A 26,760-nucleotide genomic window follows, 5' to 3' on the forward strand; every position below is an offset into this window, starting at 1 on the left:
CTCTGCGGTGTTGTGTATTGTGAAATTTTCCTTAAAGACTGAATTTATTGCAAGCCCAACGATGCCACCCAAACATTCTGCATCTTCTAAGGATTCTGGCAGTGAACCCAAGCACCAGAGGAAGATGCTTACCATAAAAGAGAAGGTGGAACTTCTCAACATGTTGAAGGAGGGGAGAAGCTATGCATCTGTTGGCTCCCATTATGGGATCAATGAATCTACAGTTCGCTATATAAAGGACAAGAATATCAGGTCTACGGCATCAGTTACTTTCAAACAAAACAGCAAAGAGGGTGGTTACTTCCCACAATAAGATCATTGTGAAGATGGAGTCTGCATTAGCTGTGTGGATAAATGATTGCAGAAAAAAGAATATCTCACTGGATACAAACACCATCCGGACGAAGGCCAAGCTACTGTATGATCGTTTAGCAGCAAAAACGGATGATCATGACGGTAATGAGAATGAAGAGGATGACAACAATGATGCTGAAGCAGGACCTTCAAGTGCTTCTTCAACCAGACCAACCCCATTCAGTGCCAGCAAGGGCTGGTTTGACAGACTTCAGAAACGCTTTGGATTCAAGAGCGTTTCTCTGCATGGAGAGGCTGCCTCCGCGGATAAAGCCGGAGCCGAGTACATGAACAACACAGTCAAAGACATCATCGAGGAAGGAGGATATAAGCCTGAACAAGTCTTCAACATGGATGAAACGGGCTTATTCTGGAAACAGATGCCAGCTCACACTTTCATTATGAAGGGAGAAGCAAAAGCCATGGGTTTCAAGGCCCAAAAAGATAGGGTAACTTAAATCATGCGTGGGAATGCTGCGGCCTTTATGATAAAGCCAGGGCTTATTTATAAGTCCAAGAACCCAAGGGCCCTAAAAAACAAAAATAAGAATGTGCTGCCTGTGTACCGGATGCAACACCCTAAGGCTTGGATCACGGAACTCCTCACGACTGATTGGTTTTATCAATGTTTTATCCCGGGGGTTAAGGTTTATCTGGCAGAGAAAGGTTTTGATTTCAAAGTGCTTCTGATAATCGGCAATGCTGGAGGCCATGCTGTTGACCTGAAGTATGATGGCATCCAGATGGACTTCTTCCCACCGAACACCACATCGTTCATTCAGCCAATGGATCAAGGTATTATTCGTGCTTTTAAGGTGCTCTACACCCGAAACACCCTGCAAAACCTCGTTGAAGCTATGGACTCAGATGAAGACTTCTCGCTAACGGCGTACTGGCGTGAGTACACAATTGAATCGTGTCTCTGAAATATTCAAAGGGCCATAAAGGAGATGAAGAGTGAGACTTTGAGTGCCAGCTGGAAAAAATTGTGGCCAGAAGTGGTCCATGATTACAAGGGATTCTCTCCTGATGAAATCCATCACTCTGTGGTGGATGAGGCCGCGAAGCTGGCAAAAATCCTGGGAGGAGAGGGCTTCAGTGATGTGACTACTGAAGACGTAAATACCCTGATTGATGTGCACTCAACCATTGACAGATGAAGACCTGGAGGAGCTGACTAAGTCAGCAAGTGAAGAAGAGGATGAGGAACAAGATGAACAACTGGTTGAAGAAGAGGAGGAGGTTGGCCTAACACTTGATCGTCTTGCAACCATGGTCAGAATGGCCAAAGAACTTCAACGAGTGGCTGAACAATGGGACCCCCATATGGTTTGTTCATTGCAGTTTGCAAATTCAATTGACAGTGCCATGTCAGTTTACAAAAACATTCTCAATCAGAAGAAGAAGCAGCACCAGCAACTCCTCCTAACTACATTCATCACTCAAGTGAAGAGGTCGGTTATGCCTACACCTTTAGTGGAAGTAGAAGTTACGGATGAGGCCGAAGATACTACCGCACCACCTGAAGAAGCGCCTGATGAAATGGTGCCTTTAAAAGAGCTGTAATGCTTTTCTTTGCTGTGCAATATATTCCTCTCATCTTCATCACCTTCATTGTCATCAGGACTGCACATCTAATTCATCTTCATCATTCATGTTGTAGTATACTTCACTGGTGAGTACCCATATAAAATTTTACAATACTGTATATGTATGTTGGTAAAGTTATGTAGGTTTAAGAGTGTTGAATATGTTTAAGAACATAAGTAGTGTTTATAAAAGTGTGGAAAAGGTTAATAAGGGAGTTGGAAAGGTTAATAAGGGACTGGGAACAGTTTAAGTGTGTGGGAAGGTTTTATAAAGCCTGAAAATATATATAAATACTAAAATAAATGTAAGATTCCTACTTCACGGATTTTCACCTATCATGTGTGTGTGTGTGTGTGTGTGTGTGTGTGTGTGTGTCTAAAATGTAATACCCGCAATAAATGAGGGAATACTGTATCAGGAAGATACTCTAATCAACTGAGCTACCCAGCTAGGACCTTAATTTTGTGTTTTGTTTTGTTTTAAATATTTTATTTATTTTACTTTTTAGAAAGCAGGAGGGGAGAGAGAAAGAGAGGGAGAAGAATATTGATGTATGAGAGATACATTGGTTGTCTCGCCCCCAACCGGGGACCCAGCCAAAACCCAGGCATGAGCCCATACTGAGAATTGGACTGGCCAGCCTCCAGTTCACAGGCCAGTGCTCAACCCACCAAGCCACACCAGCTATGGCTTAATTTTGTTTTCAAGACTAGGAAACAAGCTAGGTCAAAAGATTTTATTTCACAAGTTAAGGGAAAAATTGGTAGGATTCAAGATATGCTACCCTAAAATATGATACCTTGGCACAGTTGAATATTTTAAGCTGAAGGAGTTTGAGAAAACAGCTGAAACAGGAAAGTTTCCCTGATCTTCCTCTGACCTTCTCGCCTGAGGAAGGCCCTAAAATCCTCACATGAGAGAGGCTCTCTCTCTGTACCTGAAGGGTGGAAACATCCTTATCTTTACAACAGAGGGAAATTGAAAACAAGAGGGAAATTGAGAAAAAAAGGGAGGAACAGGACTTGCTCCATTTCCCAGCTTTTTATCCTTAGTACAAACTCTTTGTTCTATCGTATCTTTCGATGACTTTTCATTCATCACAACCTAGCATAAAATACTCAGGTTAACCATTTCTTTCAGGTCTTCATTTCCTTATGAAGACTCCTGTGTCATGTAAAACTTACAGTAAACAAATTTATATATTTTCTCCTGCTAATCTGTCTTTGTCAGTTTAATTTTTAGACCCAGCCAGGAACTTTAACAAGGTCAAGAAAATGTTTTTCTTACCTACACAGGGTTCATATGTCCTCTGTCTCCATTTCCCCATCGATGGAATTGTTATGAGGACCAAAACTGAAGTTTGAGGATGGGGCCCCAGACCAAAAATGCAAGGTACCAATAACACACTGATTCTGCCAAGGAAATGGGCTTGGTTTTAGCTGTAGCTTGTCAATTGGCCTGGTGAACAATCATACATTTTATTTGCGTCCTGGCTGGTGTGGCTCAGTGAATTGAGCACCGGCCTGCAAGCCAAAGGGTCGTTGGTTCAATTCCCAGTCAGGGCACATACCTGGGTTGCATGTCAGGTCCCCAGTTGGGGGTGTGCAAGAGGCAACCACACATTTATGTTTCTCCCCCTCTCTTTCTCCCTCCCTTCCCCTCTCTTTAAAAATAAATAAAACCTTTAAAAAAATTATTTGCATTTCTAGGTAGAACATGTGGGCCCAAAGTGGGATAATAGTGAGTACCACTAATGGGTGACTGATTTAGGGGTGACAGAGTTGTCAGTCTACAGGTGACATGATCATAACTTGTCCTTTTCATTCTTTTCTTTCTGTAACTAATAACTGGTTTTTTTTTTTTTACAGGTTACTGTTTTACTTACTGTCTATTTAGACATATGTTGTGAATCTTCCCTATGTCTCACTTGCTACTTGTTTACCCAATAGCTACAATTCTGTGAGTTTCACCTCTGTCTCATAAGCTACAAGTTTATTGTCTATGCTTAACACTTCTTAAGAGTTTCATCCATCCAAATTCTCTTTTCCTTCTGTTGCAGAGTTGAATATGTCCAAAAAACACTGCAAATGTACATTATACCCTTTACCAGGAATGCTGATCTACCTAAAATGAAAAAACCAAATTACAGTTGAAGGATGAGGGTATGGGAAGTCCATGACTATGTGTTACGGGAGAAAGGAAAAAGCTAAATTTGTGTTTAAAAAATCAATAAAGCCATGGCTGGTGTGACTCAGTGGACTGAGCACTGGCCTGCGAACCAAAGGGTCGCCAGTTTGATTCCCAGTCAGGGCACATGCCTGGGTTACGGGCCAGATCCCCAGTTGGGGATGCATGAGAGGCAGCCACACATCAATGTTTCTCTCCCTCTCTCACTCCCTTCCTCTCCCTCTAAAAGTAAATAAAATCTTTTTTAAAAAGTTAATAATAAGCACTCCCCCCAATCAAGAAGTATCATTATAAACTTGCTATTTTGAAACGCAGAGACAAACGTGCACACACACAAATGCAGAGACAAATATTGCTTCTGGGAAAAAGAAAATGGGGAAGGCAGCAGAAGATAGCAGCAGTCCTGCCCAAGCAGAACTGCACAATTTAGATACCTCATTTATATAAGACAGACCTAACTGGGAACTTGGGCAGGAATTTTACTGTAAAAGGCATCCTCCCCTCTTTCTTGGTGGAACACAATTTAGGTTGCTATCTGAATCTGTATCTTGCAGGCAGCAGCTCTTTTTAATCAAATGAATGTTTTTTATTCTTTATTACAGCCTAAAATTAATTTTGGTTTACAAAAGAGGGCAGCTGGGAAACTATCCCAATTCATTTAAGGATCTGAATTCTCTCAAATGTTGGGGCTCTGTTTCAGACACCAAGACTGTTGCTATTTCAAAGGAATAGTTTATTTAATTAAATGAAAGGAAAGGAGAAACCAATTTTATCAAACTTCATTTGTTCATAAAGGTTACAATTTCATTCATTAGATTTTAAAGTAAATTAACAGCACAATCGCAAAAAATAAAATACATGTTTAATACCAATTTCTTTTTTTAAAATGATTTTATTTATCTTTAGAGAGAGGGAAAAAGGAAGGAGAGAGAGGGAGAGAAACACGGATGTTAGAAGTCTTGATCAGTTACCTCTCATTAAGTCCCCTGATCGGGAACCTAAGCAGGTGATGGGCGACTCAAATGTTGGAAAATTTTAGTTTCAGGTAACAGCTAATGAGCTTAGTAATCAATGTCTGTAAAAAGCCATTGTTTCAGGAACTGGAGGTGTGACCTACCTTGATTCCAGGAAACCAGAACCTTTGTGCCTCAGGAGGAATGCAAGCAATGAAGACCTATCTGAGCCACTGTGCTCCAGGGTGAGACGACCACCGCCCAGGATGCAAAGACCAACACCCAGGACACAGATGAAAGAACACTGCAGCTTTTATCCAATTAACTTTTTTCTCTGAATTCCAAACCCCTTACCTACAATTTTCTTCTCTTCATAAAAAGAGTCCATTTGTAATAGAATTGAAGACCGTCTGTTAGGGTACAAACCCACCATCTCAGATCGTCGACCATCTGAATACAGTGCCCATAAAGATTCAATCCCTGTCTCTGCTTATTGGGTCTGGTGGATGACAGGCAGCATGAACACCAGCTTTTCTGGTTTCATGGGGACCTAAGCAAGGACTTACTGATAAACTGACAAACTTTCACTTTGTGGGAAGATGCCCAACCAACTGAACCACACTCACCAGGGCAATATCAATTTCTTGAACTCTGCATAACCTACTCTTTTTGGGGGAGGATGCTAATGATATGATTTTAATTTTTTAACTTTTTAGAGATATAATTGACAAAACATTGTGTAAACTTAATGTATACAACATGTGGATTTGATACATTTATATATTGCAATATGATTACTTCCATCGTGTTAGCTAATACCTCTGTCACATCATGTAATATATTTTTTTGTTATGAGGACAATTAAGATCTATTAGTTGTAACACCATGGATGGATGTAGAGGGTATGGGGATTCAGAACAAGACACCCAAAATGTGCCTCAGTGGTATACTGATTACTTTGATCTAAAGGCAATTTTAGCTTCAGGCTCAAATGAAACTTCTACACCTTCCTTTAACTACTGGGAGATCTGGAATCAGAGGCCTTTCCCACACTAAGAAATTACCAGAGATAATCTCTTTTGACCTATTTATAGGGCAGGACAAACATCTATTCACTAAAGTTCTGCTCTAATCCACAGTGACCCTTTGAAGCCCCCAAGATGCTTTACCTCATCCCTAGTTCAAAATGTCTTATATACCTTTTTTTTTTTTTTTTTTTGGTTTTTCAATTACAGTTGTCCCCCTTTCCCCCAATTTCTCTAATGTCTTATATACCTTGATCTCCCTTTCTATTTCTGAACTCCATGTGGATCTCTGACTCTCTTAATCTATGCAAGGTTCCTATACATATGTATGTATGTATGTATTAAATTTGGTTATTTTTCTCTTGCTAACCCATCTGATGTTTATTTGATTTATTAGGCCAGTCAGAAGAACCTTGAGGGATGAGAAAAGTTTGTCCCTTCTTCACAAGGGTATACTAAATGAAATAAGTCAAACAGAGAAAAAGATAAATACCCTATAATTTATATGTGGGATCTAAAGAACAAAATAAATGAGCAAACAAAACAGAAACAAACTCATAGATACAGAGAACAAATTGAGGGTTGCCACTTGGGAGGGGATCTAGGAGCTGGGTGAAAAAGGTGAAGGGATTAAGAAGTACAGATTGGTCCTGGCTGGTGTGGCTCAGTGGATTGAGCGCTGAGCGCCGGCCTGCGAACTGAAGTGCCACAGGTTTAATTCCCAGTCAGGGCACATGCCTGGGTTGTGGGCCAGGTCCCCAGTTGGGGGCATGTGAGAGGCAACCAATAGATATATCTCTCGTACATTGATGTTTCTCTCACTCTCTTTCTCTCTCCCTTCCCCTCTAAATAAATAAAGTAAATAAAATCTTTAAAAAAAAAAGGAAGTACAAAGCAGTAGTTATAATAGTCACAGGAATGTAAAGTACAGAATAGGAAAAGTACAGAATAGGAAATATGCTCAATAATACTGTAATAACTGCCCTGGCTGGTGTTGAGCATTGGCCTGTGACAGGTCAAGCATTCGATTCCCAGCCAGAGCACATACCTGGCTTGTGGACCAGGTCCCCAGGTGGGTTTGTGTGAGGCAAAGCAACCGATCCATGTTTCCCTCACACATGTTTCTCTCCATCTCTTTCTCCCTCCCTTCTCCTCTCTCTAAATAATAAATAAGATCTTAAAAAATGTGGTAATAACTATGTACCGTACCAGGTGGGTACTAGAGTCATCGGGGAGATCACTTTGTAAATTATACAATTGTCTAACCACTATACTGTACACCTAAAACTAATATAAAATAATATTGAATGTCAACTGTAACTGAAAAAAAAAGAAAAGATCTGGTCTGTTAGCAACTTTGAAGTTAATGTACAGTATTGTTGGCTATAAGCCCTATTTTATGCATTGGATCTTCAGACTGTATCTACTAGTTGCACATGACTGACTCCTAGTGTCTCAATGCCTTGTGACTTGCTCCTTTGTGTTGTTCTCTACTCCCCTCAGCAGAAGACAAAGTGGGACAGGTACAAGAGGCAAGAAAAACTTTAGGGCAACTGGCCCAGTAAACTTAAATGTGTTCTACATGCTGAGGTACACTACCATTATTCTCCCTTTTGCCCTAGAACATCTGGGCTCACCTTGCAAATCAGGGAGATTTTAGGCAACCAGGAAGAGATACAACTAGGAGACAGGCTCTTTAGATTTTCCAAAAGATTTGTAGAAGGTGTAGTTTTAGTGAAAAAATAGAATTGAAACCCTATCATTTCTAATTCAATCTCAATATCCAACCACCTAATTTTTCGGTTTTTTTTTCCATTTTCTTATTGTTATTCTGTTACAGTTGTCCCATTTTCCCCCATTGCCCACCCCTGCCCTGCCCACCTCCCTGCCTCTCCCACAGTCAATCCCCACTCTGTTGTTCACGTTCATGGGTCATTTATACTAGTTCCTCCAACCACCTTATTCTTCCAGTTAATTGTTCCTTTAATTTTAAGTGGGCTGGCAGATAGATTTATTCGTTAGGCTAAAAGGAGATAGGAATTGAATTTCTAGGCCAATTCCACCTAGAAGTCTCCTCTAATGGGGTTAAAGCTGTCTTCAGACCTACTTGAAACAACTTGGAAGCCCTGAATGGCACCATTCTGTCCAGATCTGAATATTTTTGGAGAGCTTCAAGCTGGGACTAGTCCTCCATGGACCCACCACATGAGTTTACCCAACCTTGAACCCCAGTATTCCCAGATGGCTATGGAAAAAAATTCCTAGGAAGACACGGATAAACCAAATAACCTCCTTCTTGGCAACAAGGGAAATCCAGATTATCTGTATTAATCTTCAGCTCTTGAAGGAGGAACATAAGTAAACCTTCTCAAACCAGAAGAGGAAGGACCATAGGCCCCTACAGTGTGAAATCTGTCAACTATGCACAGACCCTGGAGTCCTCAGACTCATTTTGGGGGACTAGAACTGGACTATGATTCTGCACTGGTTTTCTATCAGCTTTATTCCCATTAAAAACAAAAACAAACAAAAAACCCAAAAAGGTCAGCGTTTGGAAACAAGAACAAAATACGAGGAAGTCTTAAAACTTCAGTTGAGGCTAGACGTCTTAACTTTTCATCAACATTTGTGAGATTGACTTTCTAGCCAAATTTACCCTTTACTAATGTTAAACAGTGAAATGGCTTAATCTGCCTGAGGGCAGAAGGAGGGGTAAAGGCTTTAAATTCCAGAGAGTGTACTTTTAAAATTCTAATCTACCCTAGAGAATGTAAATTGAGGACCTCAGGAATCGTATCTGCTGACCCCGCCCTTTATCTCCAGGTGCCTTCTCTAGATCAGAAATCTTTTCATTCCTCTGTGTCTGTCTGACTTCAGATCAGGCGGCAAATCAGTTTTGATCTCAAGGAGCGTACATTCTGGTTGGGACAAACGACGAGAAATCATCCATACAAAGGGTAGGGGTCTGATAGTGAAAGGATTCCACAGAGAGGTACAGCCTGGTAAGGGAGACAGGAGGCCTGCTGTTTTGAAACCTTCTTCCAGACGCTAGGTTAATGAATCACTTGAGTCCCTTCCACTGGTCTCTGATCCCGTCTGGCGGGGCGATCCGCCCCTCCCCTCCCCGGAGCCTTGGTCCCTCCGCCTCTGCGGTGCCACCTGCCACCCCACCCCTGGGTGCCCTTTGCGCTCCCGGTCCGCCGTCGTCTGGTGCTGTTCCAGCAGGACGTTTTCTCCAGGCTTTTAGGGAAACCCGCCATGAATAAGGGCAGGTGAAGCCCCACGGGCAGGGTGGGGCAAGCAGCTCAGGGCCGGTATCTGGGAGCCTGGGGAGTCGCTGCTGACCCAAGAGCCTTCCCCCTGCGCAACCCCCCCGCCCCCTCCCTACAGTTGCATTCCTTTTCTGGGAGTCCACCCTAGTTCTTGAAGTTCCACAGTGAAGACTCAGTATTCCCAGAGGTGTAATCTGGCCTCTATTATGAATTACTTAATAGCTTAGTGGAAAACATTTAATGACGTCTTTGGAATACGACAGCCCGCTAGAGTGCAGCTTGCTGGCCAGGATTCTGATGGGAAAAGGGCAGTATGCCTAAGAGATTTCCCAGCTTGCGGCTAGCTGGGGCCATAAAGGGCCTGTTAACTAGCCAATTCGGTTTATTAGAACAGGGTAGCAAATATTGTCAGCATTCCCAGGTTGGCATAACGATGAGATTTCAGGGAAGACTTGTTTCTTCATCTATTTATGAAACCAGAAAAGCCAGCCTTCCTGCTGTTACCTACCAGACCCAATAAGCAGATATAGGAATTGAATCTTTATGGGCACTTTATTCAGATGGTCGAGGATCAGAGGAAACAGTGAGTTTGTACCCTAATAGGCCATCTTAAATTCCATTATAAACTGTCCTTTTTTTAAAAGGAGAAGAAAAGTGTAGGTAAGGGTTTTGGAATTCAGAGGAAAAGTTGATCAGATAAAAGCTGCAGCATTCTTTCATCTGTGTCCTGGGCGGTGGTCCTTGTGCCCTGGGCTGTGGTCTTTGTGGTTGGTCTCCCCTGGAGTATAATGACTCAGATAGCATCTTGATTGCTTGCAGTCCTCCTGAGGCATAAAGGTGGAACTGCTTATGGTCTCCTGGAGTTAAGGTGGGTCATACCTCCAGTTCCTGAAACAATAGCTTTTTACATATATTGATTCCTAAGCTCATTAGCTGTTACTTGAAACTAACCTTTTCCCTTCATTTGAGTCCCCCATCATCTGTAGAGTTCCACAGAACCCATACCAGGTCATGCTGTTGTGGCACTAAGTGGCTCTAGGAATTCAGTCCAGAGATCAAAGCAATGTCTTGTGTCTTTATGCCTGTTGTTTTTGTCACTTACTGCTCTGGCTTAGCTTTAGAGAAGAACCTCCATTTCAGCCTGTGGATGAAAAAAGGGGCTCTATGGAAAGCAATGTCATGGGGTGACCATAAATTCCTAACTGGGCAGATCACAGTGGGTAGTCATGCACCTACATATAACTTTTATAGTGAGAAGTTTTAGGCCAGCTCTGCCCTTTACTCTTGTGCAAGTAAGTGAACACAACTCTGAAATACCAAAAATAACCCCCCTCAAAAGGGGTATTAACCCTCAAGAGAGCACATAATCTTGTTAAGAATTCTATAATACATTCCCCACCTTACTTTCCCCCACCTTCATGTAATCTTCCTTATGTTCCCACCTTAATTTCAAATGCATAAAAGAAACTACAGAAGTGTTATACTCCGGAGCATTTGAGGTCTTGCTCCCTAGCATATGTTTAGGTTGGCTCAAATAAATTTTTTTAACCATTTAAAATTAATTTATTACAAAATGTTCAATTACAGATTATTTTCAGTATTATTTTGTATTGGTTCCAGGTGTACAGCATAGTGATTAGACGATCATATACTTTGCAAAGTGTTCCCCCTAATAATTCCAGTACCCAACTGGCACTCTACATAGTGACATTATTATTTATCATATTCCCTATGCTGTGCTTTACAACAAAGAAACTTTAAAAAAATTCTCTTGGTTTGGACATTTCTTACATCAAGAGCATCGTTCACTTGTTGGAGCGGGTATCTGACTTGAGAAGGGCAGGTGGTGTCCACACGGTGCAATTCACTCTAATAGTTCTTTATTTACTTTGTCTTCTTTCAGCTGCCTCTTATGCTCCTCAGAAATACTGACACAGGACCTCAGCCTTGGTGCCAACACCCCAAACCCTTCTATCAGAAAAACAGGGCAGTATAAAGCTTAACCTGCCCAGAGTATGGTGTCCATTATCACAGTTGTTTTTGTCTCTCCAGATCTCTGTCTTACCTCTGTCCTTATTCTCATTTTATAAGCTAGCTATATAATTTTAATGTCTTTCTGATTTCAGTTAGCTTTTATTTCATTTTATTTATTGGCCCCAAGTAAAAGCACTCAGCCTCTTGGAATGCAAGTGCTGTAGAATTCTAATGTCAAAAATTAAGATGAAATATTAAGAATTTGAAACAAAAGATTAAAAAGGGAGGTGAAAGTATAACTTGGGGGTATATTGCATTGCATAATAATTGAGTGCATTAACTCATGAGTACTCTAAGCTCCAGAAACCTGGCTGTAGATCAGAGCAGTGCCATGTGCCTCTGCACAATTTATTCCATTGACATTCTGCCTTAGCCTGTTTTTCGGAAAGATCAGGGACCAAGCTTCGTTTTTCCCCTGATCTACTCTCTGCCCACCTACTTACCCCCAAAAAACTTATGCACACAACTCAAGAATAAAAAGACACAAAATAACCCAATTAAAAAATTATGTAGTGTGGTGATTGTAGGGGGATGGGAGGTATAAGGGAACTAAGTGGTAAAAAAATTTTTTAAATTACATATATATACATGTATTTGTATGAACATATTTTTTGCTCTGTCAGCTGGAAGGGCCTAAAAACTGACATCTCAGTAGCAATGAGCATGCATCATGCCTCATGGATCCCGTTGAATGCAGTTGCATAGATTTTGACTGCTTTTTGCCTGTTAGTCATATATTCCCCATGCCTCTGTGTGTGTGCATGCATGTGTGTGTACAAGTCTGATTTTTCAGAACACAAGGTTTTTCAGAAGTCATATGAGGTAGGCTGAATAACAGCCCTCCAAAGATGTTCACATACTCATTCCTGGAACCTATGAATGTTATCTCACATGGCAAATGAGACTTTGCAGGTTTGTGGATGACAAATGAGTTCTAGGGGAAGTAACCTCACAGGCTGATCTGATCATGAATTCCTAACTGGAAGGTCAGGATGGGTAGTCATGCCCCAGGCATATAAATTCTTTAGTAAGAGGTTTATCTTTGCCTTAAGCAAGCCCTGCTCATTGTTTCTGTGCATCTAGGTTAACACACTTTCGAAATGCTTCTTTTTCAAAGTAACCACCCTCAGGAATGCATTATTTTAACTATTCTGTAATCCAGTCCCTGCCTTGCTTTCTGCCATCTTTATGTAACTTCCTTACACCCCCTCTTTAGTTCCAGATTCATAAAAGAAGCTGCAAACTACCATTCTCAGTAGCATTTTCCTTAGTCCATTGAGATCTTGCTTCCAGGTGTATCCTCGTTATAAAAATTGCCTAGAGGTTTGAATGTTTTACAGCAACAGATTTAAGAACCCTGAGATCAGGAGATTATCCTGGATTATCCAGGTGGGACCAAGTTAATCACAAAGCTCCTTATAAGAGGAAGGCTGGAGGGTCAGAGAAGAGACTATGTGACAATAGAAGCTGAGAGACAAAAGGCAAAGTGATGGGGAGCCATCAACTGAGGAATGAAGACAACTTTTAGACACTGGAAAAGGTAAGAAAACAGATTCTCCTCTAGAGACTCCACAGGGAACACTGCCTGTCTGACACCTTGATTTTAGGCCAGTGAGAACCATTTAAACGTCTAATCTCCAGAGCTGCAAGGTAATTTGTTACAGAACCTAATATTTCTTATATCCCGTTATGTCAGAAACATTTTGGAGAAAATATTGATCTGAGATCTTATTGGGAAATCATATTAATGGTACAGAAACATGAGTTTGGTTTACATGGGTTAAAGGACCATTTAACAACATGTATAGGGGTTTGTAATGATACCATGCAAGCAAAACCTCCTTTCAAGGAGGTAATTTAGGTTTTCTCTAACACTCAAGGTCATGTACCACTCTAGGCTGGTCTTTTTTATATTTTAAAGAGAGGGGAAGGCTGGGAGAAAAAGAGGGAGAGCAACATTTTTGCCAGTGAGAAACATTGATCGGTTGCCTCTCATATGTATGCCAGCTGGAGACTGAACCTGCAACCAAGGCATGTGCCCTGACTGGGAATCGAACCAGCAACATTTCACCTTGCAGATAACTCCCAACCAACTGAGCCACATTGGTCATGACTAGGCTGGCCATTTAGTAAGCCATAATGCTATGGACCACAGGAGACTAATATAAGAGAATAGATAGGAACTCCTATAGTGGTTACCTTTCCTGAAGACAGGATCACCCATCCAATATATGTGGTTTGCTAGTCTTTGGTACCCTACTTACTATATATGATTCAGAATCCCATGAGATATATTATTATAGCTTCATCTTTTATTCAGCCAAAAGTTCACTAATGAGTGAAGTCATGTACTATAAAGATTTTGCTAGGATGTGGATAAATTTGAGGTTGGAAAAAATGCCAATATGAAACTTATGACTTTGGGAACAATTGGTTAAAATATACAGTTTGTAGTAAAATGCTAAGCTCTGTATCACTAGGTATAAAATACCTTGGGGTGCATATAAACCTCAGGAGAACAAGCAATCAATGAAAAGAAGTGGCCTTAGTTGCTACTTGGGCATGTATATTTTACTCTTATATGTAAGTCACAAGTGTTCAGAAAGAATGAGTACATTTGTTTTCAAGATTATTTTAGTTTTTGTCTTTTTTTCCCCTTTAAATTTAAAAATTTTTTAAATATTTTTAATTGATTTTAGAGAGAGATAGAGGAATGGAGATATATACAGAGAGAGAGAGAGAGCAAGAAACCTGATTTGTTGTTCCACTTATTTATGCATTCATTGGTTTCTTCATGTATATGTCCTGACTAGAGATCTACTGCAACCTTGGTGAATAGGGACAACACTCTAACCAACTGAGCTACCTGGCCATGGCCTGCCATATTTTTGAAATAGCAAAAAAATTTAGAGCTCCTAAATGTGAAGAGGTCAAAGAAGTTAATCCTAAGAATAAAGGTCATGAGCAACATCTTTTCTATTGTCTTCTGACTGCTTAAACAAGAATACTTTTAAGAATTTGTTACCTAAGATTGCAAGACTTAACAAAACATTGTTATCCAAGGCAATAAACATGACCTTATCAACTGCAAATTTATACTCTTGGAAGAAAGGAGGAGTGTTTTTGCTATTTTTGCTCTAGGCCCAAATATTAAGGATAGTCTTATACATAAGATGGACAATTTAGAGATTTAAGCATTAATATTTTGTCAGCCTTGCCTTTGGAGACCAAAAATATTAAAAATCTATTATCTAAAAGAGAAATTGTTTACAAACATTTCTTTAAAACTTAATTTGCCATTGAAGAACCTGTTTCTTGTTTTCTTTCTTTTTTTATATTACTTTTAAATTTATTTTTGGAGAAGAACTTGTTTCTTAACCACAAGTTACAAAATATTAAATATAAAGTTTTATAATGTAATATTTTATCTTTCACCTAATTTTAATTTACAGTCATTCTACTCTGCTAAATTTTAAAAAATTTATTGATTTTAGAGAGAGAAAGAAAGGGAGAGAAGGAGAGAAAAAAAAATCAGTTTTTTTTCCCACTATTTATGCATTCATTGGTTGCTTCTTGTATGTACCCTGACTGGAGATCAAACCTGCAACCTTGGCATATTGGGGTAATGCTCTAACCACCCGAGTTACCCAGCCAGGGCTTGAATATTTTTTTTATTTTATAACTTTATTTACCTTATCTAGAGTATATAATATTGTATTTCTATATGCTTATACTTATTTTTATTCCTGGATTAGTATCTATATATGTCTAATACTTTGAGGTATGCTATTCTGATTATGAAAATATTCTGAGCATATAAATTTATAGATAAAAGGTAACAATTTTTATAAGATTAAATAGTCTTAATTTAAAAAATTTATTCTAATTTTGCAAGAGCAACAAGATAATTCCAAGTTGTCTAAATGAGTGGTTCTCAGACTTTGTCCTCAGACTTTGTTCTCAGAAAAGCCTCAGTGGTCCTCAGACAATACCATTTCCATTTCTTTCCACACAAAAAAATTGTAAATATTGCCCTGGCTGGTGTGGCTCAGGGGATTGAGTGCTGGCCTGAGAACTGAAAAGTCAGTGGTTTGATTCCCTGTCAGGGGCAAATGCCTGGGTTGTGGGCCAGGTCTCCCACTGGGGGCATGTGAGAGGCAAACTGTTTCACTCTTGCATAACACTGTTTCTATCCCTCTCTGTCTCCTTCTCTTCCCTTCTCTCTGAAAATAAATATATAAAATCTTTTAAAAAATTACAAGTGGTTTTTCCCCAGTAAGAATATTAATGAACAAATACCACCACTTACTCGCACCATCACTTCCTTAAATATAAAAAAAAGAGCTCCTGAGTCACCCCACGCACGCTGCTTGTGGTGTGTGAGCCCAACACAGCCCCTGCTCTCTAGTACTTGCATCTCTTCACCTCCAAGATGCCTGAGGAGGTGCACCATGGTGAGGAGGGAGTGGAGGCTTTTGTCTTTTATGCAGAGGTTGCCCAACTCATGTCTCTCATCACCAATACCTTCTATTCCAACAAGGAAATTTTCCTTTTCGAGATATCAGCAATGCTTCTGATACCTTGGACAAGATACACTATGAGAGCCTGGCTGACCCTTCCAAGTTGGACGGTGGTAAGGAGCTGAGAGTTGACATCATTCTCTAACCTGCAGAAATGCACACTGACTACGGTAGACACAGGTATTGGCATGACCGAGCTGATCTTGTAAATAACCCAGGAACCAAATCTGGTACAAAAGCATTTATGGAGGTTCTTCAGGCTGGTACAGACATCTCCATTATTGGACAGTTTGGTGCTGGCTTTTATTCTGCCTGCCTGGTGGCAGAGAAAGTGGCTGTGATCACAAAGCACAGTGATGATGAGCAAGCAGTATGCCTGGGAATCTTCTGTTGGGGTCCTTCACTGTGCAAGCTGACCATGGTGAGCCCATTGGCCAGGATACCAAAATGGTCTCCACCTTAAGAAAGACCAGACAGAGGGCTTAGAGGAGAGGAAGGTCAAAGAAGTGGTGGAAAAACACTCACAGTTCATCCCATCACCCTTTTTTTGGAGAAGGAATGAGAGAAAGAAATCAGTGATGATGAAGCAGAGGAAGAGAAAGGGGAGAAAGGAGAGGAAGATAAAGATGAGGAAGAGAAACACAAGATTGAAAACATGGGCTCAGATCAGGAGGATGAGAGTGCTAAGGATAAGAAAGAGAAAACAAAGATTAAGGAGAAATACATTGATCATGAAGAACTGAACAAGACCAAGCCCATTTGGATCAGAAACCCTGATGACATCACCCAGGAGGAATATGGAGAATTCTGTAAGAGTCTTACCAATGACTGGGAAGACTACTTGGCAGTCAAGCACTTCTCTGTAGAAGGTCAGTTGGAATTCAGGACATTGCTATTCATCCCCCATTGGACTCCCTTTGACCTCCTTGGGAGCAAGAAGAAGAACATCAAACTCTTATGTCTGCTGTGTGTTGATCATGGACAGTTGCTATGAGCTGATACCAGAGTATCTCAACTTCATGTGAGATATGGTTGACTATGAGGACCCGTCCCTGAACATCTGAGAAATGCTCCAGGAGAACAAAATCTTGAAGTTTGTTTGTAAAAAACATTGTTAAGAAGTGCCTTGAGCTCTTCTCTGAGCTGGCAGAAGACAAGGAAAACTAAAAAAAAGTTCTACAAGGCATTCTATAAAAACCTAAAGCTTGGAATCCATGAGGACTTGACTAATTGGTAACGCCTTTCTGAGCTTCTGCACCATCATACCTCTCTAGTACAATTTTCTAGATACTCAATAAATATTGGTTTACTGACTAGCAGAGGCATCCAAGTCACTCTGTGCTTCAGTGGTCATTACTATATTGTTTTGTTTGTTTAATTAGGTAACCTTTTAATGATATTCAAAATAATAATTATAGAATGTTAATTACAAAAATTATTAAAATAATAGCCATTGTTAATGTTTTGGTATCAATCTTTCCAAATTTTTTTCTGTGCAAATTTTCAAGAATTATTATTTTTTAAATCTGCTTTTTTTTTGTTTAATATTGTTCATGGATAAGTTTCTATGTTATTAAAAAATTATAAACATTATTTATAGCCAAATAATAATCTAACTTATGGATGTTCTATATTACTGTACAATAAGTGTTTTCAACTTTTCTCTATAATGAATAGTCTTAAAATAATGTGTAAATACTTTGTCCATTCCTATTACTTCAATTACTCAACAAATATTTATCAAGTACCTGTAATTTGCCCTTCCTCTTTTGTAGCTTATATTCTAGTGACTTAAAACAATACTTAGAAGTGGATTGCTGTTTAAAAGACATGAGCAATTTTTAAATTGCTTTTTTTAAATTGTGGCAAAATGCACATAACATAAACTTTATTGTTTTAATCATTTGTGCAGTGGCATTAATGCGTTACCATCACATTGTGTTGCCATCACGATTGATCTCCAGAATTGTTTTAATCTTGCATACAGAAACTCTGTACTCATAAAACAGTAACCCCGCATCTCCCCAACTCCTGACAGTCATCATTTTACTTTTTGTCCCTATGAATTTGACTACTCTAGGTACTTCATATAAGAAGAACGTGAAGCTCCAGCGCCAGCGGCCTAATACCCCAGCACGCCTGACTCAGCTGCCCTGAACGCCTTCTGCAGGGACACACCAAGGCCCCGTAGCCTCCACCTTGAGCCCTGCTGCCTCCCCGGCTTCCGCGCCGCCTTGGCCTTGGAGCCCCGCGCCTGCAGACATGGAGATCCCACCCCGGCCCTCCTACGTGCGCCAGAACTACCACCCGCAGTGTGAGGCCTCCGTCAACGACCACAATAGGCTGCGGCTCTACTTTGCCAACGCGTACCTGTCCGTGGCCTTCTATTCGGTGGTGAGGGCGTGGCCCTGAAGCACTTCAGCCAGTTCTTCCATCAGAGGTCAAGCAAGGAGAAGGAGCACGCACAGCAGCTGATGGAGCTGCAGAACCTGCGCGGGGCCGTACCAGCCTAGAGGACATCGGCCGTCCTTACACCAATGAATGGGAGAGCGGCCCGAGGGCCCTGGAGCGCGCCTGGAGCCTGGCGATGAAAGTGAACCGGAGCCTGGTGCATCTGCACCGCCCGGCCACCGAGAAGAGGGACGTCCACCTGGGCAGCTTCCTGGAGCGTCGCTACCTGCACCAACAGGTGATGTTCATCAAAGAGTTGAGGAACCACGTCACCATCCTGCGCGAGATGGGAGCCCCGGAATCTGGCCTGGCAGAGTTCTTTGACAAGCTCACCCTGGGCACCAGCAAGAAGAACTGAGCCAGGACTGCCTCCCCGATAGCTGCGGGGGGACTTCCCCTGGTCACCGTGCCCAGAGAGCCTGATGCAATAGGGCCCTTGCAAAACGTTCCCTTCAGTTTTTAGGTTTGAGTTTTACCATTTCTTCTAATAAAGTTACTGGTTGCTAAATAAAGTTAAAGAAAAAAAAAGAATGTGAATAGTTTAAAAACTTTTAATATATATTGTAAACCTTTCCTCCCCTTTAGTTATATTAATGTATACCCCAGAGCTGAATATCTGCTCTTTTCCTTATTTCCTCATCTACATCTTTTTTCATTTTGCTGATCGGATACACAAATAATTTTTTAAAACTATTGAAGTTGAATATTTATCATGCTTATAATCACAACAACTCTTCTGGTCTATATATTTCTCATTTTATTGATTAGAAAATCAAAGGCTAGAAAAACAATTTGTCCAGGACCCCAAAGCAGGCAAGTGACAGAGCTAGGATTTTAATATAAGTCCATGACTTCAGAAACAGTTCTATATTAGCCATTTTGCCTTGCTTTGATTTTCTAATTTGGGCTGAGAGTCCAGAACTACTATGTTTTTGTTTGCAGAACACTAATAGAAAATCTAATTCAATGATGTGCTTTTAGGTAAAGAAAAGAAGGCCCAAATAAGTTAGCCTTTTATGACATCTCAGACCATTCATATCCTTATATTAAAAAAAAAAATTTCTAGCCCTGGCCAGGTTGCTCAGTTGGTGAGAGCATCATCTAGATATGCCAAGGTTTCAGGTTTGATCCCTGGTCAGGGCACATACAAGAATCAACCAATGAATACATAAATAAGTGGAACAACAAATTAATGTGCTTTTTTTTTTTTTCTCTCCCTTCTCTCTCTAAAATCAATTAAAAAAGAAGATTGGGTGAATATCTCAAGATTACATGGCCATTGGAGGAGCCTTAATTAACTCAGATCCCTGGACTCCTGATTTGGTGCTTTTTCTGCTATATTAAGTGACTGCACGCTCTCAGTTATTGCCTTCTCTTGATCAAACCCCACTTTTATTAATAATAATGATAATAATTAATATCAGCTAACTTTTATCGAGTTCTTACTATTTGGCAGACATTGTCCCGAGCCTTGCATATGTGTTATCTCATCAAATCCCCTCAGCATCTTAGCAAAGAATGTTTTATTCTCACTTTACAGTTGAGTGACTTGTCTGTGATCACACAATTACTAAGTGGTGGAACCAGAATTTAAACCAGTTAGTCTGTTTTCTGACTTTAAGTCCGGAAAGTTAAATAAAATGAAACCCACACTTATTGTTGAAAACAGGTGAGGATTATAAATTAAAAGTATTAACTAAGATACAAGTAGAAGGAGATAGGAGAAATGGGAATGGAGAAAACTTGCCTCTCTGACAGAGTGAGACCTCTGGAAATAGCACCAATTCATTCCTTCACTAATTTATTGCACACATATTTATTGAATGTCTACTACCTCCCAGACACTTTCCTCGGCAGTAATGTTAGAGGAAAAGATTCAGTGGAGATACTTAGAGGAAACAGCATGATTCCAGTCCCCAGTGACTATATTTTCTGGGAGGAAAATGGGCAAAACACAGTGAAATGCACTGTGATAAGTGCTATAATGGATGCCCACTCAAGGCTCAGTGGGAGAAAGAAAAACATCTCAATCTATTTTAGAGAGCCAAGTAAGTCTTTGCAGTAGAAGAGACCTTTAAACTTGGTCTGTGCTAAGGCTCTGAGATGAAATGAGCTCATAGGAGAACTACAAATATGTCGTTGTTAGTGCATTAACATTGACGATGGTGGAAGGTAAGAAATGAAGCTAGCTAGGAATATGGGTGCCAAACCAAGAAAGTCTTGAAGTGACAAGGCCTGGCTGGTTTAGCTCAGTGGATTGAGCGTCGGCCTGCGAGCTAAGTGTCGCTGGTTCGATCTTCCAGTCAGGGCACATCAGAGAAGGAAAACTCTGATTCCAAAAAACCTCCGCTGCCTTGCGGCATACCTCTTCAGGGGAAAGGCTAAGGGAGTAAACCCCGACAGAAAATCCGGAGCCGGAGTCCCTAAGGCGGTTTGATGTTGTAGTCAACACCGGCAACTCCTGCGGCGCACCTGAAGCCAAGCTGTATTGACTCCGTCTTTCCCTTGGACCCTTCAGCTGCGAAGAGAGGGGGGGGTCTGCTGCATGGGCAACAGCAGACCCTCCATATCACCCTGCCCAGGCTCTGTAGCTTCAGCGTCATCGCAAGATGTCGATTCAACACGGGAGGAGACAGATACCATGTCACTCCCGAGTCGGACTGCACAGCCATTCTCGGCGGTGCAGATAGACTCTTAAGAAGCTACACCATCGTCTCTCGAGACGGATGGCTGCCGACGACGACTTGAAGTGACAAACTAAGGAGTTTAGATTTATCCTGTATATGATGGGAAATGGTTATTAGATACAACATTTTTCCTTTGGGAGAAACAAGTCTTTGTGATTGATGGTATAAAATAATGTAAAATAACAAAATTCCTGTTTTCAAAAAGCTTGAAAGTGATTTTGGCAACAGACAAGCTTATTGGAAATAGCACCATTCGTTCACTTATCTTTTTTTTTACAAAGATTTTATTTTTAGAGAGGGGAATGGAAGGAGAAAGGGGAACAGAAACATCAATGTTTGAATGCCTCTCGTGCACCCCCACCTGGGCATGTGCGCCGACTAGGACTTGAACCAGTGACCCTTTGGTTCACAAGCCAGTGTTCAATGGCCACTTTTTTTTTTTTTTTGGTAAAGATTTTACTTATTTTTAGAGAGAGGGGAAAGGAGGAAGAGAGGGAGAAAAACACCAATCAGTTGTCTCTAGCATGCCCACAACCCAGGCATGTGCCCTGGCTGGGAATCAAACCAGCAACATTTCAGTTCACAGGCTGGTTGGTGCTCAACCCACTGAGTCACACCAGTGAGGGTATTTGTTCACTTATTTATTGTACATATATTTATTGAATGCCAGAAAGTTTCCTTGGCAGCAGAGTCAGAGGGAAAAATCCAGTATTTGAAAATCTCCCATTACTTTGTCAAAACAAAACACAACAAAACCAAAAATTGATATATGCTGCCCTACTTAAACTTCTCAATGACCTCCATGTCTTTTCACATGTAGTTCCTTCAGCCCCAAATACTTGACTGTCTTGCTGAAAAATGTCCACTTAAACTTTGAAGCTATCCCCTCTGAGAACACCTTGCATGTACTTATCATTTGGCAGGCATTGTGCTGAACTTTAAGCACATCATCTTATTAGATTTCTATGGCAAATTAGAAGGTCAGTTTTTATTCCAGTTGAGAAAACAAAAATTCAGGAATGTTAAGGAACTTGCCCAGTGTCAGATAGCTAATAAGTAATAGAATCAGAATGAATCCAGTCAGTCTGATTTTTGACTTTTAATTAGGAAGGGCAACGTTAGATGGACAAAAATTTCAGCCCTTCAGTGCTGACAGCTGACGGAGCAAGTGGATCAACTTCCTTGGAAGGATTTCTCACTCCCTGGTTTAATTTCCCGCATCACTATGGATACAGTCTAATAAAAATCTACCTATGTATTTGGCTAATTATACTATGAATGACAAGTCTTTGAATTACTTAGTACTATGTTCTTAGCCCCTATCTCAGGACTTTGCACATGATAGATGTTTGTGACATGAATAAATGCATGCCTCCTTTCCACTCTGTCTACTGCTGACAAACCTCAGATTGTTGTAGAGATAGGCCCACGCACTGGTAATTTTTGCTTTGCGTACTTATTCTCTGGAACTGTAGACCTAGGTAATAGACAAAAAAAAAAAAAAAAAATTCTGTCTTTTCACATCCAATTGCCTTTGAGGAGCTGGGAAGAGAGCAATTCACACTTGATTATCTTACATCAGATAAATTAGCAGCGCCTGAATTGCTGGGAAGTCAGGAGCTAGAGCTCTCTTCAGCCTGGCTATCCCGCTTTGTCTCAGCCTAGAGGCCATGCTTCCTCCCTTGCTAGTAGTCTTGGCTCTCAGCCTCTCATTAACTCTGGCCATGGGCCAGACATTGCAATTTCAAGAGCACGACTTTCTCCAACTTCTAGGCTTAGACAAGGTGCCTTCACCCCAGAAATTCCAACCTCTGCCTTCTATCCTGAAGAAAATTTTCCGTGATCAAGAGGCAGCAGCCAGCACTGGGAACTCACAAGACTCTTGCTATGTAAAGGAGCTAGGAGTCCGGGGAAATATACTTCGACTTCTCCGAGATCAAGGTAAGAATGCCGGAATGCTTCCTACAGAAAAATCTGCCATTAGAGGGTGTGGAGAAAGGAAAGAAGAAGTTAACAGTGTCAGAGGGGTTCATAGAAGGCCTTGTGCTGGTATTGGACGCATTTTATCTCATTTAATCCCAGCAACAACCCTGAGAGGTAGGCTCAGACAGTAGATAACCTGTAACATATTCGAAATCAAACAGCTAGTGTGTTAAGAAAGTCAGGATTCAAAATAGGTTGGTTCCCCCCTCCCTGAATTAACAGCTTTGTGCTGCATTTTAGGTAGGAAGGGTGAAGGTGGAATTAGGGTTCAGTCTTCCACTCTTTAGCCCACAATTTACTCATCTTGGTGCCTTTGGTATGGCAAGCAGGGGACAAAAAATTTGAACTCAGTTTGCCCGTTGATCTAGCTTCTCTCCGCCATATCTCCCTTCCACTTCTGTTGGGTGGAAAAGGCTGTTCTTGATTTAAAAATACAGAGCAATGCCATATGCCACTGTTAAACTCTATGTAACGATCTGAGGGAGTTCCATTTAACAATTTGCCAAAATAATCACCTCAAAATAATCCAAATCAACTGTTAAAAGTTTATTCTCTTGCTCAGCTCCTGCCCCTCACTCTCCCACCCAATTCTTATTCACAGTCAGAGATGAGTGTTGTAATCTGCATTTCCATATGGCCTCCCACATGGTCAGAGGCGGCACTGAGAGCCCTAGCTGGTTAGTTTTACAGCAACTGGAGATTGAGATTTGAATATTTATTTATTCAAGAAGGATTTGTTTGATATCTACTTTGTGCCAGGAACAGTGTATGGCTTTGAGAATACAGAGATTAAAGATAAAATCTGCTCTGTGAATTTATAGAAGGGAGGCAGACAAACAAACGAGTTCCATAATACATTGTATTAAGTATAACATTAGAGGCTCAGGGCCTTGTGGGTGTGGGTTCAGGGAAAATTTCTGGAAGGTTAAGAGGTAATAGGAGGGTTTTTCATGGAGAACATAGAAAACAGCCGAGGTTACTTCCTTTCCCAATGGATAAAATCTTTGATTTTTTATGATAATAATTTTATCAAATAATGGTGGGGGGAGAACATAATCTCCCTATTATCCCTCCCTAACCCTTCCTCCTGAGAAAACCACCATTAGCAGTTGTATATTCTTCTAGACTTTGTTTTTTTGCATATATATAACATAAATTTGTAATTAAAAAAATGGGTCATATTATACAGTCCTTTAGCATTACGAATATCTCATACAAACCAAAACAAATAGTCAGCTAATTTTCATTTAATGGTTGCATGGTATCCCATTGTATTAGCTATGCTGTAATTTATGTAACAAATGCCCTGTTGATGGGCATAGACATGTATCAATAGTGCAGCCTTATATCCACTTTTGAGTGTGTGCGCACTTTTTATGTTATTTCCCTGAGATAAATACTTGGAAGGGAATTGTTGGATCAAAAAGCAGGCACATTTATACTATTTAAAAAATTATATTTTATTGATTATGCTGTTACAGTTGTCCTGATCCCCACCCCTCTTCCCCTCCTCCACCCAGCACCCTCACTCCCTCAGGCAATGCCTTCACCATTGTTCATATCCATGGGTCATGTGTGTAAGGTCTTTGGCTACTCCATTTCCTATACTGTCCTTTACATCCCATGTCTATTTTGTAATTTCCTATTTGTACTTCTTCATTCCCCCACAACCCGCTCCCATCTGGCAATCATCAAAACACTCTCCGTATCCATGATTCTGTCTCTGTGCTTTAAAAATAAATAAATAAAAAGAAGAAGAGTGAAAGAAATAAATCCTCCCAAATGGTATGGTTTGAGTGTAACTGATTATTTCCTGCCCTTATTTTGTACATGTGATATACATATAACATTTGACACTTATAGGCAGATATAAAGTGAAATATATTAATATTATTGTGACACTCACATCTTTCTCTTCCTATCTAGGTTTCTTTCTTTACTCCAAGAAACTTCCCCAAGCTCCCTCTTGCCTACAGAAGCTCCTCTACTTCAACATGTCTGCACTTAAAGACAAGGAGCAGTTAACAATGGCCCAGCTGAGCCTGGACTTGGGGCCCAACACTTACTATAACCTGGGACCAGAACTGGAATTGGCTCTGTCCCTGGTTCAGCAGCCTCATGTGTGGGACCAGTCCATCCCTAAGCCAGGAAAAATGTTTGTATTGCAGTCAGTACCATGGCCTCAAGGTGTCCTTCACTTCAACCTCCCGGATGTGGCCAAGGATTGGAATAATAACCCTCAGAAGAACGTAGGCTTGATCTTAGAGATACTGGTCAAAGGACACAGAGACGTTGGGGTGAATTTTCAACTGGAGAATACCTGTGCCAGGCTGAGATGTTCTCTTCATGCTTCTCTGCTGGTGGTGACCCTCAACCCTGAGCAATGCCACCATTCTTCCCGAAAGAAGAGGGCAGCCATCCCTGCCCCTAATGTTTTTTGCAAGAACCTCTGCCATCGTCACCAGCTATTCATCAACTTCAGAGACCTGGGTTGGCACAAGTGGATCATTGCTCCCAGAGGGTTCATGGCAAATTACTGCCATGGAGATTGTCCTTTCTCATTGACCACTTCCCTCAACAGCTCCAATTATGCATTCATGCAAGCACTGATGCATGTAGTTGACCCAGCGATTCCCCAGGCTGTCTGTATTCCCACCAAGCTGTCCCCCATTTCTATGCTTTACCAGGACAATGATGACAATGTCATTCTACGACATTATGAAGACATGGTAGTTGATGAATGTGGGTGTGGGTAGGCAGTCAGAAATAGGAATCGTAGGAGTGTTCTTAGGGTAGAGCTTTTAATAAAGCTACCTATCTGGTTTATGACCTGTTGGATCTGAAGTATCAGTATGGTTATGCTTATAATTTGTCTTCCTGGAAAATCCATCATGACTGATGATGTCCCAAATTACACACAAACATTCACACACAGCCTTAATGATCATAGGAATTGTTTTTTAAATCACTAATATCTACATAGTTAATTTAATGGCTGAAATATTTATGACTAAATACATATTATACTTAAAAAAATGTTTATCATTGGCCATTGTGTTTGCCATTTTCATGGTGGAATACTGGTGTGAATTTTTGTTCACGTACCATTGTTCATATCTTAGAAAAATTTCAGACATGGAATTACAAAGTTAAAAGTATAAACTGACCTCTATAATTAACATAAAATATATTGATATTAAAACAAACATACATGTGTTATGGGGTAAAGTGCAAAATTGACATGTAATTCAAATATGAAATTTACAGAGTAGGATACTTTGGATTATATCAGGAAGTATGAGGTTTCTTACCTTTTGTTAGATGAACTAAAGTGGAAAAGTTTGGGAATCACTTAATCTCTTCCGTAGTTGCAGTTGTCACTACCTTAAATCAATCTCACTATTCTCCTTGGATTATTGCTACAACTTTTAACCTGATCTTTCATTTTTATTTTTGGGTTTTTTAAAATGTAGATTATTATAATTTAACTATATTACAAATACATGTAAAGATGCCTGCACAACCATCTCAGTCTCTTTTCTCATCTTTTAATAAAATTACTATCTTGAGTTCTGACTGGTGTGGCTCAGTGGATTGAGTCCTGGCCTATAAACCCAAGGGTCACTGGTTTGATTCCCAGCCAGGGCACATGCCTGGGTTTGGGGCCAGGTTGTGCAAAAAGTAGACAATTTCTCCCACACATT

General features: G+C 40.5%; 1 protein-coding gene and 2 pseudogenes across 1 annotated transcript; all 3 read left to right on the top strand.

Annotated features, from left to right (window-relative positions):
* Positions 1-15,847: 15,847 nt before the first annotated feature.
* LOC150011324 (heat shock protein HSP 90-beta pseudogene) lies at positions 15,848-18,126 on the top strand (annotated as a pseudogene).
* A 71-nt stretch (positions 18,127-18,197) lies between these two features.
* Positions 18,198-18,829, top strand: LOC150011325 (ferritin heavy chain-like; annotated as a pseudogene).
* Positions 18,830-22,651: 3,822 nt separating this feature from the next.
* Positions 22,652-25,894, top strand: GDF3 (growth differentiation factor 3). Its single transcript, XM_090275396.1, has 2 exons — positions 22,652-23,014; positions 24,983-25,894. The coding sequence occupies exons 1-2, from the start codon at positions 22,744-22,746 to the stop codon at positions 25,810-25,812; spliced, it is 1,101 nt and encodes a 366-aa protein (XP_090131522.1). The 5' UTR covers positions 22,652-22,743; the 3' UTR covers positions 25,813-25,894.
* The last annotated feature ends 866 nt before the right edge of the window (positions 25,895-26,760 follow it).

The sequence above is a fragment of the Furipterus horrens genome, unplaced genomic scaffold, assembly GCF_987537825.1.
Source record: "Furipterus horrens unplaced genomic scaffold, mFurHor1.1.pri manual_scaffold_4, whole genome shotgun sequence".
Lineage (NCBI taxonomy): Eukaryota > Metazoa > Chordata > Mammalia > Chiroptera > Furipteridae > Furipterus > Furipterus horrens.

Coding starts and splice junctions, on each gene's coding strand:
- GDF3 (XM_090275396.1), top strand. CDS start 22,744: ATGCTTCCTCCCTTGCTAGTAGTCTTGGCTCTCAGCCTCTCATTAACT. Junction 23,015..24,982: donor TCGACTTCTCCGAGATCAAG/GTAAGAATGCCG, acceptor CTTCCTATCTAG/GTTTCTTTCTTTACTCCAAG.